Here is a 16,024-nt window from a genome sequence, read left to right as displayed (position 1 = left end):
TAGGTCTCACTACTCGGCTCCAATTTGCCGATTTACTCATCTTTCTCCTCTTAAAATTACATCAAAAATGAACAAAACCTCTAATTATTACTTATATTTATCTCATACGCGATTTTTAAATAATTGCAGCCCAAAAACCCACGTTTATTTAGGCCAGGCCAAACCTTTAGTTGGACCGACTCGCACTTGCGCACTTTAAAAAAGATGCTGAATATCAGTGGAGGCAGGAGGAACCTCATTCTGGTGGTCAGTACAAATAAACCCGTTAGTCACAGGTTGTCCAGTGCTAATTTACCTTTTTAGATACGAAAAGGACGAATAAACAGGCCATTTTGTCCAATATTGCGTCATTGTGCATATAAACAAAGCCATGTCTAATATAGCGCTAAATCTGTCTTTTTTTATGAGGTAAACCTTTAAGCTTGTGGACGTGTATAAGCGCGTCACGACAAGTGTACGGTGAGGAATGAGTTTATTTAAGTGTCCTTTAGTGGTGGAATGTAACTGAGTACATTTGCTCAAGTACAGTACTTAATTACAATGTTGAGTTACTTGTACTGTATTTGGGTATTTTTATTTTATGCTACGTTATACTTTTACTCCACTAACGTTACATTCTGTAGGGAGATAATGCTCTTTTTACTCAACTACATTTAGGCTATGTGACAACTTTAGTTAGCCTACTTTGCAGATTTAGATCATTAATACAATTTATTTTTAGTATGCTTACCTTAAGTAGCCTATATTGTGTTTGTAAAAATTTTACTTTTACTTAATATTTTGAATGCAGGGCTTTTACTTGTGATATTTTTTCTTTTTTGTATTGCTAAATTTACATAAGTAAAATACATTAATAGTTCTTCCACCACTGGTGTCAGCTCATGTCTAGCCTACATGTAACTCGTATAGTAATGGCTTTCAGTAAATGAGCCCACCAATCTCCATTATCATTTGTCAGGGCAACAGACAGCTGAGAAGAGAACAACAACAACCACAGAGCTTTCATGTATGCTGCAGACATGAAGTGTACATGCAGGGCTTGTAAACATCCACAGTGCTGTCAGTAAGCCTATAGCGATATGTCCAGCATCATGTTCAGTACAACAACAGCAGCTGCTCCATCATTCCCCACCCCCTGGATTTATATTGACTACAATCAGGTTATTAATGTCTCTCACACACCTCTAAACACAGCATGTAAGCTGGTCTATGCCTTGTCCCAAAGAGAGCAGCAGCAGCTCTTTGTTTGTCTTTTGGTTGGTGATAGCACAGGAACATGTGGTCATGCAGCAGCCAATGCCGAGCCCAGAGCAGGCGATCAGCACTGTCAGAATAGCAGCAGCAGTGCTGGCACTGGAGAGGAACTCTGCCGTCCCCCTGCAGAAAGAAACCCCCTAAAAGAGAGAGAGAGAGAGAGAGAGAGAGAGAGAGAGAGGGATTTGGTTACAGAGCAGAGGAGGATGAGGATGCAGTGGGAAGGGGATGTTGCAGAGGAGGCTGCACGGAGGCAAAAACAAACAGGAGGACAGGCTGTGTGATCCAGGTTTCAAGATGTAGGAGCTGCATCAGAAGAGCCCTCAGTCAGAGTGTGTGTGAGCGCACCATAACATCAGGGGACGTGTGTTTCAAGGATAGTGAAGGTGGAGAGGCGCAACCTGATAAGTCCTCCCCTCCACCTCCACAGAGGATGATGACAAATTAGTCCTTATTCAGCAAGGAGCGAGTGCATCACCCTAAGGTTAGTAAAGTGCAAAGTCATACTGTTTTCACCTGATGTGAACATGTTGTTCTCACTTATCCCGCCTTTTCTTTGGCATTTGTTTTTGTCCAATATGGAAATGAGTTGTGTGTGCAATTGTGTGATTCCCTCATTGCCACTTGTTATAATGAATCATGGCTGTATTCAGTCAGTTCAGTGCTTCCCTGTCACAGCTGACCTGTCAGGAGAAAAAGCATGGTGATAAAGTGGGGCTTATTTTTTCTCAATGTGATGTCGTTATCCAGGATCAGATGTTGTCCACAGCTCAGCAGATGCTGCAGGATAGCCGCTCCAAGATCGAGCTGATCCGACTGCAGATTATCAAAGTCACCCAGGCTGGCAGCAGCAGTGGCGGCGGTGGTATTGGCGGGGAAGGTGGCTATAACCCTAACAGCTCCACTCACAGAGGTCAGATTCCTGGGCCGTGAGCCCTTTAGAGCATCACAGAATGATGCACTGAATGTCAAAAAGAGCTTTTATTTTTAACACAAATTGTCAGGTTTTGTTTTACTTTAGAGACATGTCTTCTTTATCTACAATTAGGGATATTTCCAGCTTCTTCTAGTATGTAAACTACTCGAAAGAGGCATGAAATCATGTATATGCAGTCATCAAATTTTATCTGTCACCAGTAGCAACATTAACACTGTGACACAATTTATGGCTTTTTGTTCAGTCAGAATTTCTAAATGTAATGCCATTTTTTTGGACTGGAAAACCAGGCCTTTTAACCTCTGAAGCTCAAATCTATCATTGAACCTTTACAAATATGATGTAGGTTCAGGCTGGAAATTGAAAACCAGACAGTATTTTGTCTTCCTTAACTTGGGAACTTAAGATGTGCTACCTTTTCTTCACTTTTTGAAAACAAGAATCCTCAGCATCTGGTAAAGAAATCACTGAGTCATTGGTATTGATAGCCAATTCTATCTCTTCCTGCATATATGTCATTTTTTAGTAGTTAAAAAAACATTTGTTTCTTTTAAAAAACCTCACTTTGGTGTCAGAGGTCAAAATGTATGAATGGGTTATGGGTATGAATACTTTGTGAAATTGTAGCTGTTAGACCTCTAAATAACAATTTATTCACTTTTTTGTTTGGATGTATCTCAGGCACTTTTGCAAACATCGCCATCCTGCTGATGTTAATCCAGATATGTAGTTTAAAAATGTTATGGTTAAATTAAAGGCATTAATGTATGCCCGTTTCATTTTCAATGGAGAGGTTTTGGTTGACACATAACGAGCTGCAACATTATTTTAGTTTTAGTTTAGTTCTTTGTTTTTGTGTCCCCAAAACAATCTACGTTAGATCATCTTTTAAAGCATTTCCTGTGAAGAAAGGTCAAGTTCAGAGACATTAGAAGAAAAACTTCAGCTCAGAAATATCATTGCTGGAATCAAAAACCCACATTGGTTGAACTGTACTTCCTGCCAACTGTCATCTTTGTGGGTGTTATTTGTAAAATCCAGAAAGTGAAACCAATAGATAGAGAGAGAGAGAGTAAATGGGACATTTAATTCTGAACTGGAGATGTGTGCCATTTTAAAAACTCTGATACTAACACTTTCACAATGATTCATGTCTGGAAAGTAAAAGAGTATGAAATACGAGACCAGTAACTCTATACCTGGTTTCCTCGGCTCATATGTCCTTTCCCTGACCCCTGACCTCCTTTCCTCTCATTTATTCTTTATAATGTTGCGATCTGCAGAGAATTTATGTCTACTATAGCAGGCAGTTCAATACACTGTGTGTCCAAGTGTCAGCTAAACTCTGTGTTGCTAAGATAAGATACAACTTTATTTATCCAGAGGGAAATTGTTGTGTATCAGTTGCAGTACAATATAGGAAAGAGTGCAAATAATCACAATAAAAACAATAAAGAATATCAGTAAGGTGCAAAAACCAAATGTACAAAATGCCAGAAATGTAAAGGTGCAAATTCAAAATACACATGTCAAACAGTTAACGATAAGTATAATTAAATAAACAGGTTAACATATGCATTTGTTCACAATTTTCATATGGAAAAGTAACACATTTCTAAAAATAGACATTAAATAATTGCTGTTTTTAGCAGCACACCACTTTTTTCACACCATATGAGCATGTGCAGGACTTGACTAAAAATGTTAGGCACAGAATCGATGCTTTTCCCTATATCACTTACAACGATACAGTACAATATAGAGAAACCATTTAACATGTGTTTACACTTCAGAAAATATTAATTGGTGCAGATTCCCTCCAGTAAGCTATTGCTGCACGCTGGAAAAGCCATTATGAAATGGATCAAATTTCAGAAGTCAATATTACAAAAGCAGCAAGAAAAAAAAAAACTTAGATTCTTTCAGTCAAGTACTTCCTTTTATCCAACTGTTTGTTCGTAACTTAGCAACATGTGAAGGGGTTTCCTCCCCAGTCATTTTAATCATTAATGCCTAGAGCTTTAAATACATTTCAGTGTCAGTGTTCAGATAAGTGTCAGCTAACTGCCAGAAACATAACAATTGTAATGTTAAGACCTTTGCCTGGAGCACAGTGACATTTTAGAGAAAAAGGGCTCCTTTCAGTGTTATAAATATTGATTGCAGGAATTAAAAGAGGATCTATGAGGATGTTTTGCTCGTCTGAAGTGAATTCCTCGATTCTGAAATAGTCTCTCCCTCTCTCGCCGTCTTCCTCTTTCTCCTAGTGATCTCTCCGGTCGCCATCAGTGCTGTGGATGCTCGTTTGGCAGAGTTGCAGCACTACATGCAGAGAGAGACAGATGCGTTGGTGCTGGCCAAAGATGTGGTGAAGCAGCTGGAGGGAATCTCATCGCTGGACCAGAAGGCACTGGCTGAGGTGGGACTCTCAATCAATCTTGTTTTAAAGTAGCTCACGTTTAGGGATAGATTCAGACAGGCAGGAGTGTACTCAGGTGGGTAAAATCATGACTATTTATTGTTACCAAATTTCTAAAATTATTTAAAAAATGTAAAACTTTCAAGGATACTTGCACATTTCATGTTGTTTTACATGTTAACTGCTAACCGTATCCCAAAATACCCAACAGCACTATGTTTTAAAAGGACCAAACATAACTACGCAATGTTTTTTCTTTCGGTCAGGCTCAGCTCCGGGTGCAGGAGTCTTCCCAGAAGCTGGATCTTCTGCAGCTGTCTCTTGAGAAATGCATGAAGGAAAAGAACCAGAAACCTCTACAGGAGCCTGCAGGGGAGGTCGACCCTTCAGCGGGACCCCCGTCTCCCCAAGACTCCAGACCTGAATGTCCCCTGTCCACCTCGCCGTCTATCTTCTCTATCAAACCTGCCTCTTTGACTGGTATGTATCACTGCAAATTATGCTGTTCTGTATCTGTCTGTATAGAAATGTTTCTGCATGATTCATATTCAGGCACTTATAAAAGTTTGTGTGAGTAAGATGACCACACATTTATTTACTGGGTTTGAATAAATTTTTTCTCCATATTCAGCCTGATTGGTATGGATCCTGCACACCTCCAGTTTACCTTGAAAATGTAAAAAAAAAAAAAACACACACACATGGTTAAAACCACATTTTCTTTTAAAGAAAATAATTGCAAGTTGAATTTATTTTGTATTTTTTTCACTTGAATATGCAGCCCTTTTCAGTAGTATTATGGACGCCCAGTGTTTGAACATGATTTATCATACGCTGACCTGTGCCAGTGGATAATCAGGACATGTAATCTGTTGGTTTTGGATGGTTCAGTTGTAAGCCAGTCTCAAGCTGCACGAGGCAAAAAAAAAATGTTGATGATGTAACAAGGAGACAAATCCTGCACTTGCTCTGTTGGCAGCGAATAATGAGAAGGAGTCGCTGAGCGGTGAAAGCACTCAAGGTGATTTTCTGCTCCACTGCTGTTGTTGCACTACAGAGAAATAAGGAAAATTAGGATGTGAAAGCTCCAGACAGCACTGATTAGAGGCTTCAGTCCGAGAGATGTATTCATGCTGACAAAATTAAAGGTTTAATTTTGAAACGCCACGTTCACTTTGGTCAACTGCCTTTACTGAGATTCATTACCAGGCACTAGAAACACGCATGGTTTGTACAAACGTATTTTGTAAGAACTGTGCTTTTCACTCTTTACACTTGATAGCAACACTGATTTAATTTAGTAGATAGCTCTAATTGCTTTGCTTTGCTGTAAATCTTGTTGTAAATTCAGCGACAAATTTTAGTTTGTGTTATTGTGTGACTTTGGTGTTTTTAAAAGCTAACAAAACCAGCAAACTAACTAACCAAGTGGCCGTAGAGCAGCAACTCAACAACAGCAATATTAGGTTTTTTAAAGTAAAAATTAAATGTTTTTTTATTATTTTTTCCAGGCAAACTTGAAGTTAACCTTCTTGGATGTGAGGATTTACTGAAACCTCTGACGAACCCAGAGCAGGGAAACCATCTGAGTCCAAGTGATGACGGTTCACCTGCTGCTCACAGGACAGACGGACCCTGTGGTAAGTGGACATTTTGCATTTTTAAAGCATTTCAATCACATCTTATGGTCTTTATCAATAAGTGGAATCTGTTCAGTTGAATGGAGTTATTTAGTTTTGTTTACATTTAAAGTAACATTTGTTTATTTAAAGTTGTCACTAATATATTAAATGCATTTTTTTCTTAAAACTGAAAAATGCTTGTTGTAAAGTATGAAAAAGTTATGTAAAGGCTAATTTAATGTCAGTGTGCTTATTGCATTTTATTACATAATATCCTCTGCCAAGGATGGTGGAAGTCATCTCAAAAAGCCATTTGCCAAATGCCATGACATTTACTCTATGATTTCAAAAAATTTATCAGAAAAGACAAATGGTTAACAAGTATAAACTCGTTATAAGTTTGCAGCTTTGGAATGGAGTTGCTGCTCTACCGCCGCTTGGTTAGTTAGTTTGTTGGTTTTGTTTGCTTTTAAAACACCAAAGTCACACAATAACACAAACTAACTAACCGATTGAGGCAGCGTTAGACCAGCAACTCCCGTGTTCTGCAAGGTAAAATTAATGTTTTTGTCAAAGGATTCTGGTGGCTTTGCAGAGAGCTAAATGTATACAACAGCTTCAGTTTCCCATCAATAAGGGCTGTGACGGCGAGGTAAAGCGGTGAAAATATTCTAAATATAGCGTACACTGAAACAGATATTGATTTTTTTAGGGCTGCCCTTGACTAAAGAAATTCTTAGTTGACTAATTGATTAGTTGATTTAATCGACAGATCTTAAAACTGAGTTTCTCCACAAAGAATCATGCAAAAGCACCACTTTAAATCGTGTGTTTACCAGAGATGTGCTCATAAGATTTTGGAAATAAGTTATTCAGCATGAAACAAAAAATGACTAATCGACTAAAGAAATCTTAGTCGACTTATCAACTTAGAGGGGGCAGCCCTAGATTTTTTTTAGGTGTATAAAATCGGTTTAGCTGCTGCTCCCGTCCACAGCAGTACATTGCTTCCGTGTCGGTACTCCTGTCTGCTTCTCCAAACTTGGGGAGTGCCGGTGCTATCTACTGTATTTAATACACTGAGTATGGAGAAGTACCTCATACAAGCCCACGTCAAAAGATGCAAACTATCCCTTTAAAATGATTGTCCCTTTAAAGTTTCAGGTTTGATTCGAGCTGCGGTGATCCACACGAATTGTAGTATATTTAGCTGCCTGGTTCTCTTAGTGGCTACAGTCAGTTTGCCCTTGGCAGGGTTGTTTCTAGCAGCAGCAGCTCTGATGAGCTCTCAGAACACTTCCTGTCCAGCAGCAAACAGCAGACAGACTCAGTTAGAGACTAGCTGGTCAAGAAGGTGGAACTGTGAGACGGATATTTCCCTCAGGAGTTGATGGAAACCAAACTAGAGCTAAAAGTAGAGGGAATATTGGACTTACATTTATCAAACCTGTCTTCTGACGGGACGATAATGTTGCTCTGTGTCTGCTGGATGTGGAAGTTGCTATAGCTCAACTTTATTAGATGATAATATGTCAGAGTTGTTAGTTTTTCTGAAACAAAGTGGGCAACAACATTTTTATTGCAGCATTAGTGCGTAACCTTTTTATATCAATGAACCTCCGTTACATTCAAGTCATTGCTAATTAAGACTATCACCTCCACACAACTCTCTCTGTAGTTCTCAGTATGGCTATGTTCAGAACATGGTGTCGTCTAGCAAAGATAATTACCTCTTCTGAAGAGTCCATCATGCTTTTCTAATCCTCCGTGTCCTTCTTGGCTACTAGCAACTGCCACACCATCTTGCATGTTTGATTTTTTTATTGCACCCATACACTTAAGATGTTTTATGTTTTGATGCTTTTAAGTTTTGTCAGTTTAATATTCTAGTCCAGAAAAGATTTGTAGTCCTTTCACAGTTCATTAACAGCTGAAATTAACTTGAACCTCCTGACTGTTATTGTGATGTGCAGAAAACAAAAGAATCGAGGCTAAGATGCAAATACTGTAGCAACTCGACAAGTTTATGACGACTCAGATTTGAACTTCAACTCAACTGGTTAAGTCGTTCAGTCGATAGTTATAGTAAATGATCAGCTGCCTCAATCTGGTTAGAAACACTTTCTGTAAAAACACTGACTAAGTGAGCAGAGAGGGATCAGATAGGACAGATCCTGACAGTTGCTAGGATAAAGAATGTGAATTATTGGTTTCCGTGACGTGTTATTTCTTTCTGTCCCTCAGTGGAGATCAGCGCGGTGCTCAGGCTGGACACCAGAGTGGTCGGCCAGACACGCTGGGCAGCCGTCAGCAGGCTGACCTGGGATCAGACGTTCTGCATCCAGCTGGAGCGGGTGAGTCACTGACATGCAGTCCGTCCCAGCATGTTTACATCAGTGTCTCCACTTTTTGCAGTCAGTAGGCCTGTTTTTTTTAATCATGTCTTATATAGTGAAGCGTTCATTACGTAGATAGTGTAAGAAAAACTCAAACAAAAGCTCCACCACAGATTTCCCATCATTTAAACTCCCTTTACTGTAGACCAGTTCCCAGCAGTCCTTCCTGTGTATTTACTTCCTTCCTGACCATATTGTTTCAACCTGAAATAAGTTGAATTACAGAAACAAGACGACATTGAGGATCAAAGACAATCTGTTCTCCTTGTATGATGCATGTACCGGACTTTATCTCTGTGACATTGGTGCAGATACAAACAGCATCAGCAGCTAACAGGCTGTAGTAACGCTGTATGTGCTGACACACAATACAGCAACCAGAGGACCGTACAGACTGTACAAGGGCACCATGCAGGACAAAGAACACACTGGAAATATACACAGACACTCAACATATGAGTCGCATTTAGAAAGGAGGCCTTGCTCTGACAAGGAGACTTCTGTTTGGAAATTAAACTTTTTGTGCCCGCCGAAAAAAGCCAAAAGAAGACGTTTCTTCAGTGGTGAAAATGACAAATTAATTTACTCAAGTACTGAATCCTTTTAAAGTACTTGTACTTGATTATTTCCAGTTTATGCTACTTTATACTTCTACTTTACTGCATTTCAGAAGGAAATATTGTTACTCCACAGCTATAGTTAATTTCCAGATAACATAATGATCTAATAAAATATGACTATATTAATTAACTGCTCAGCTGTCACGACTCAAGAAATAGACAAAGACAAAAGACTCAAGACAAAAGTCTGAGTGGTATAATTTAATGATTTATTGTCGAAGCGAGGGTATGTAGTAGAGATGGGTGCACTGTTTCAATACATTGTCAGTGCTTGTGTCAAACAACGAAATACCTCGTCACTGATGGCACTTCATTTAGTTGCAGCTGTCACGACTCAAGAAATGCGGGATTGGACCCAAACGCAGAGGATGCAGGCAGAGTGATAGTGGGATAAGATTGGAGTAGAATAGTTGAGAAATAAGGAGATGTGTACACTACAAAGAAATAATCATACGTATGAGAACACTTCCACCTGATACCAAGTAATATTGTAATAAAGGATTAGCAATGGTATGCATGGTCATCAGGGAAGATGTGGCTGAAGGGATGGGCTGGGAGGCATAATGTGACACTAGCAGCATATAAAGTAACTGCAACGTTAAAAACATATTTATGTACAGAATATAACACTCTGAAAAGGCCATTCTGCATAATCTGCACTTCTACCTAAACTTTTGATACTCAAGTACATTTTCCTGATGATGCTTTCACTAAAGTATAATTTTGAATGCAGTACTTTTACTTACTTAGGGAGTATTTTTTACATTGTGGTATTGCTATTTTAAAAGTCCTCCCCTGCACTGGTGCATTATTGTTGTAGTTCTGTCTGTAACCAGCAGGTGTCTCCCTTATACCTGCAGATATTCATTCATCTCAGACTCAGTCACTCATTATTACACAGAAAATGTGCAGCAAGGTAGCAACTGAAAGCACGTTCGGTGCTACAGTACAAGCATGGAGTTTTTACTCAATTTAAAACTCAATTAAAACTTTAGAATCAGAGAAAGGAAGATTCTACTTTATTAGTCCCTCTGATTTAAGCTTTTGTTTGTTCGTTTTTCATGCTTGATTTTAAATTTGGAAAGCTACAGAACAAAATCATAGAAAAGTCACACTAAACTGCATGTAAAATGATCACAGCAAATCAAATAAAATTAAATAGAGTATCAAACATTCAAAGCCCCAAATGAATCGTCCACTTCATGAAACAGTCACACAAACCTTCTGTTTTGATGTAAATTCAAATTTCTCAGTTATTTCCTGTGTTCGTTGCTCGTTCTGTCTGCTGTATTATTGCTGATAGTCTCGAGAGCTGGAGGTCACTGTCTTCTGGCGGGACGGGAGGGCGATGTGTGCAATCAAGTCCCTGCGACTGGAGGAGATGATGGACAACCCGAACCACGACCAGGAGTTACGCCTGGAGCCACAGGGCCTCCTCTATGCCAAGGTACACACAATGACCTGCTACTGTACAGGTGTTTGGTAACAAAGATCCTATGATGTCTACGTTTTAACTATAAGATGTTGAGAAGCTTATAATGTTGGCATAAACACGTGTAAATGTCCCAAATAAAAACATTCTTCTGTTCGGGATTTTACAGCTTCAATTCATTGACACTGTTGTTGAGCGGCAGCCAAAACTGAGACGTCAGCGATGTATCTTCACTAAAGAGAGAGGTACAACCTGTTGATCAACACTCTTTACCTGTTGTTGGTTGATTTATTTATGTACGATTTCTTCCTCTTCCTCAGGGAAGAACTTCCTCCGAGCGGCCCAGATGAACATGAATTTTGCCACGTGGGGTCATCTGATGATGAGCATCCTCCCTCGCTACAGCTCCTTCACCACATTCAGCTCATCCCTCTCCACGACCCCCAACCTGGTGGCCAACAGCACCCAACGTCCGACTGAGAAGGAGCCTCAAACCACCACTCCACTGCCAAGGTCAGAAACAATCACAGCATCCAGTGGTGGAGGAAGTATTTAGATCTGTTACTTCAGTAAAAGTACTAATACCACACTGTGGAAATACTCTGTTACAGTAAAAGTCCAGCATTGAAAAAGTATGTAAGTACAGTCATGAAAATCTCCCCTCTGACTGTTATAATATATTACTTTATATCATTAGATTATTATTACTCGTGGCCAAGATTAGCTCAGTTGGTAGAGCAGGCGGCCATATATAGAGGTTTACGCCTCGGCGCAGCGGTTGCGGGTTTGACTCCGACCTGCGGCCCTTTGCTGCATGTCATTCCCCCTCTCTCTCCCTTTTCGTGTCTTCATCTGTACTATTTTTTATTTTTTATTTATTATTATTTCTCATGCTTTATTGCAAAAGCAGGATTTTACTGTTGTAGTTGGTTGAGCTGGAGCTCATTTTAAACTCTTAACCCTTGTGTTGTCTTCCCCGTCGATCCATGCAGCATCCTTTGCAGCAGTATGTTTATTTATTGTTTGGCTTTTGGATTTTATTTCTGTGTAGCAGCCAACAGATGTCAGACCTTCAGACCAAACCTTAGTACCATGAGCCAACACATTTGTTTTTTGTGTCCTGACGGACAATTTCCGTTTTGTTTTTGTCTTTGTACATCTGCAGCGACGCGCCAGAAATCCAAATCACTGAGGATCAGCAGTCTCCCACCAGCCTCGACCAGGGAGGCAACACACCCAACATCATCACCACAGCACACAAAACATCATCTGTGCCTGCATCGCAAGAAAAACTGGTAGATATTGTTGGGTATTCTCTTTAATACTTTTATCCTAAGTGACTTTGAAAGAGTGAAACAGTGCATTATATTTTATATGGTAATTACATTTTGTAGCAATCTGAATCTGCAAAGTAAATAAAGCTGTCAAATAACTGAAGTAAAAAGTATTTCCCTCTGAAATGTATTGAAGTACAAGTATAAAGTAGCATAAAATATAAATACTCAAAATGAAAACTTGAGTAAATGTACTTAGTTACTTTCCACCACTGCCTGTGGGTTTAGGAACAATTCTTTAATTTCAAGAAACTCTTTCAAAGCAAAAGAGTCAAGCAATACTCTCTTTTATGATGACAATTATGAATGCAGTGGATCAGGTAGGGAAAAAAAAGATATTGGGATATGATTTGTGGATGTGACTGAATGGTAAAATGTTCCAAACTTTGTCTTTATTTGCAGTCATCCATAAACAACACAGAAGGAAGTGAAGATCAGCCTGTATCTGCTCTAAAGTACACACACACACACACACACACACACACACACACACACACACACACACACACACACACACACACACATTCACATGTATACACAAATAGTATCTTATATACTGTAAAAGTTAAGAAAGAAGCTCTGCCTTTATTTTGTATTTCTGTCTTTTTACACAAGGATGCAGATGGAAGATTTTAAATATATTTCAGTTCTGGGCAGAGGACACTTTGGAAAGGTAAAAGTTTTCCCCTTAAGCTCATCGTGCTTGATCAAAAATCTTTTACTCGTCTTTGTTGTCCTCAGTCGATTGGTTCTGAATGTTTCTGTTTAGGTCCTGCTGGCAGAATTTAAGAAGACAGGAAAACTGTACGCCATCAAAGCCTTGAAGAAAAGAGACATTGTGACTCGTGATGAAGTGGATAGGTGTGTGTCAAAGGAAAGCTTTAAAGAGTCAGGTTATCCAAATTACAAAAAACTAGACCTACAAACAGATATACTGGGCTTCACCTAAAAATTACAAAACATTCTTTCTTCATTAGAAAGTAGTTATAGTAAAAACTGTACAGATTGAGGTCTGTAGATTATCCTAATGCACATTTTCAGTGCATTGAGATCCACAAATATGGCAGCAGAAATCTCACAGACCAAATACCAAAACATTGGCTATAACAAAACTGCGTGGCAAGACATCATGAGGGGGAAGTAGAAGATGAGTCAATTTGTAATTTGGGCAAATGGACCCTTTAAACTCTAATAGTAACCAACTTTGTCAGTTTCTCTACGAAGTTAGTGCTTTAAATTAAACAGAATGAACGATCCACTTTGAAATAGGGTTTGTTTATTGACTCTGTTAATGCATTATACTTATTCAAACTCTTTCTCTTTTTTTTTTACTGAATGAAGAATGTGTATTGGATTCTATATTAACACATTAGCAAAGCCATTACAGCCAAATTAAATGCTGTAATTTAAATGAGCTAAAAGAAGACAGAGGTAAAACAAAGAGCTACAGTTGGCTGATTGTATTTCTTAGGCATTTGGTTCAAGGTCCCAGTTATTGTATCTTCTTACTTGTTTGTTTCTTCTTTTATTTGAAAGAATTTGTACCAAAGGCCATTTAGACCAAATTTAGACCAAAGGCCATACCAAAGTACTGAGCTAAAACTTTACAAGAAACAGTAATACCAGTGGTGTAGTCTAATGTATTGTGGTGGGTATACTGTACTGAATATGTATGGGAAATTTTTCAGCGTCAAAGACTTCATTTCCAGCATTCTGACACACTTTTATGCACCAATTTACAAAGGAAATACCTTTATTTAGCCTATGCGATGAAAAAATAACACAGATGACAATTCAAAATATATACAAATTATAATGGAAAGTATGTTGTTGCGTGTCATTGGGCATTTTTAAGTGGGTATATGGAAATCCTGGAGCTTTCTTAGTGGGTATACTGCGTATACCTGCGTATCACGTAGACTACACCACTACACCAATAGAGTATTACCACATTAAAGCGTAATTCTCGCCAAAATGCAACCTAGGGTCTTTTTGTGAATGTACCCGAGTCGAACGTTCGTTTAAAAACATATTTAGGACGGAAGCGCCACTTTTAAGATTTACCGTATTTTCGTTTTTCGGTCAAATGGCTTTTTGAATGGGAGTGCTAGGGGCACTTTTATGCTAGCCTCAAAATAGCTATTTTTAAAACACTAAGAAGGCTCGACACAACATGAAAACTTTGCTCCAAGTATCACCAGGGGCTCTACACATGAACTCGAGCATTGAGAACATTGTTTGTGTACCCAGAGTTTACTAAAAAGAGAGGTTTTGAACAACTCACCGTAGCTCTTGTTGTTTCCGGCCGCTACCTACGGTGGCCCTGAAGTGCAAATCACAACAGCAAATAGAAAAATGCAACAGCAAATCATAAAACACAACTGCAAATAGGAAAACACAACGGCAAATAGGAAAACACGACAGCAAATAGGAAAAACGACAACAAATATGAAAACACGACAGCAAAACACGCCAGCAAATAGGAAAACACTTCAACAAATCATAAAATACAACGGCATTAACTTCTACCGGAAAAGGTAGGGCCTATCTAGCAGAGGACGGACCCTCCTGATTGGACAGACGGACTGTCTCTCTGTTAAAAGTAGGCGCGTTTCTGTGTTTTTCACCTCTCCTTCCTGTTAAAAGACAATCAGGAGGGTCCGTCCTCCGCTAGATAGGGCCCTACCTTTTCCGGTAGAAGTTAATGCCGTCGTGTTTTCCTATTTGCTGTCGTGTTTTCATATTTGCTGTCGTGTTTTCCTATTTGCTGTCGTGTTCTCCTATTTGCTGTCGTGTTTTCCTATTTGCTGTCGTGTTTTCCTATTTGCCGTTGTGTTTTATGTTTTGTTGAAGTGTTTTCCTATTTGCTGGCGTGTTTTCATATTTGCTGTCGTGTTTTCATATTTGCTGTTGTGTTTTCATATTTGCTGTCGTGTTTTCCTATTTGCTGTTGTGTTCTCCTATTTGCTGTCGTGTTTTCCTATTTGACGTTGTGTTTTATGATTTATTGAAGTGTTTTCCTATTTGTTGTCATGTTTTCATATTTGCTGTCGTGTTTTCATATTACCACCTCGGCAGTCAAAACGAGTCAATATCAAAACAAGTAGCCACAGATTTAGGATATCCCTTGTGCACCGGTGTAGTTAAGGTGTAGAGTCCCTGGTGATACTTGGAGCCTTCTTAGTGTTTTAAAAAAATCTATTTTGAGGCTAGCATAGTAGTGCCCCTATTACTCCCATTCAAAAGGCCATTTGACCGAAAAACAAAAATGCGGTACATCTTAAAAGTGGCGCTTCCGTCCTAAATATGCTTTTAAACGAAAATTTGACTCAGGTACATTCACAAAAAGACCATAGGTTGCATTTTGGCGAGAGTTGCACTTTAAAGACATTCAATTTAGGTCTAAAGATGGCAATTTGTTATAAAGGTAAAGGAAATATATGAAGTTCAGAGTAACTCGTGTTAAAAGTGGGGTTTTATTCTGCAGCCTTATGAGCGAGAAAAGGATCTTTGAGATGGTTAACGCATCCAGACATCCGTTCCTGGTGAACCTTCACGGCTGCTTCCAGACCAGCGACCACGTCTGCTTCGTCATCGAGTATTTACCAGGCGGCGACCTCATGATTCACATCCACAACGAAGTCTTCACTGAGGCCCAGACCAGGTTCCTATTTGTCCTCGTGTTGTTTAAGCAGGGTTTTCGCGGGGTCTTAAAAAGTCTAAATTTTAGGCCTTAAAAAGTCTTACATTTGCTGAAGTATTGTGTTCTAGGTCTTAAATAATTTTAAACAGGTCATAATTTTCCTACGTCCATGCAATGCTCTTTTTTATTTTTATATTCTGTGGCGTTGTAGTTCTTTCTTTCGTTAGTCCAAATTGAATTTCTCTGTATTCCGACTACATATGTATGAGACCAACATGCAACTTATATTGCAGCCAATCAGCTGTCGTGTTATTGGCACAAGTTTCTTTTGGATTGTACCACAGACATAAAACTGATTTTATTCTTC

The 16,024-nt window shown here is 39.0% G+C and overlaps 1 protein-coding gene across 1 annotated transcript in view; it reads left to right on the top strand.

The window, feature by feature from the left end:
• Positions 1 to 36: 36 nt before the first annotated feature.
• Positions 37 to 16,024, top strand: part of LOC144518646 (serine/threonine-protein kinase N2-like) — a 24,588-nt gene continuing 8,600 nt past the window's right edge. The window contains exons 1-14 of the mRNA XM_078251463.1: positions 37 to 1,738; positions 2,005 to 2,167; positions 4,459 to 4,610; positions 4,877 to 5,090; positions 6,122 to 6,250; positions 8,477 to 8,586; positions 10,552 to 10,695; positions 10,850 to 10,925; positions 11,001 to 11,193; positions 11,846 to 11,975; positions 12,417 to 12,469; positions 12,630 to 12,687; positions 12,784 to 12,875; positions 15,502 to 15,678. Of these exons, the coding sequence (XP_078107589.1) occupies positions 2,011 to 2,167; positions 4,459 to 4,610; positions 4,877 to 5,090; positions 6,122 to 6,250; positions 8,477 to 8,586; positions 10,552 to 10,695; positions 10,850 to 10,925; positions 11,001 to 11,193; positions 11,846 to 11,975; positions 12,417 to 12,469; positions 12,630 to 12,687; positions 12,784 to 12,875; positions 15,502 to 15,678 (1,685 nt within the window). The 5' untranslated portion in view covers positions 37 to 1,738; positions 2,005 to 2,010. The remainder of the gene's footprint in view (positions 1,739 to 2,004; positions 2,168 to 4,458; positions 4,611 to 4,876; positions 5,091 to 6,121; positions 6,251 to 8,476; positions 8,587 to 10,551; positions 10,696 to 10,849; positions 10,926 to 11,000; positions 11,194 to 11,845; positions 11,976 to 12,416; positions 12,470 to 12,629; positions 12,688 to 12,783; positions 12,876 to 15,501; positions 15,679 to 16,024) is intronic.

This window comes from Sander vitreus, chromosome 5 (genome assembly GCF_031162955.1).
Source record: "Sander vitreus isolate 19-12246 chromosome 5, sanVit1, whole genome shotgun sequence".
NCBI classification, from domain to species: Eukaryota; Metazoa; Chordata; class Actinopteri; order Perciformes; family Percidae; genus Sander; species Sander vitreus.
Note: the sequence above shows the minus strand (reverse complement) of the source record. Positions and strands in the feature narration are given on the sequence as shown.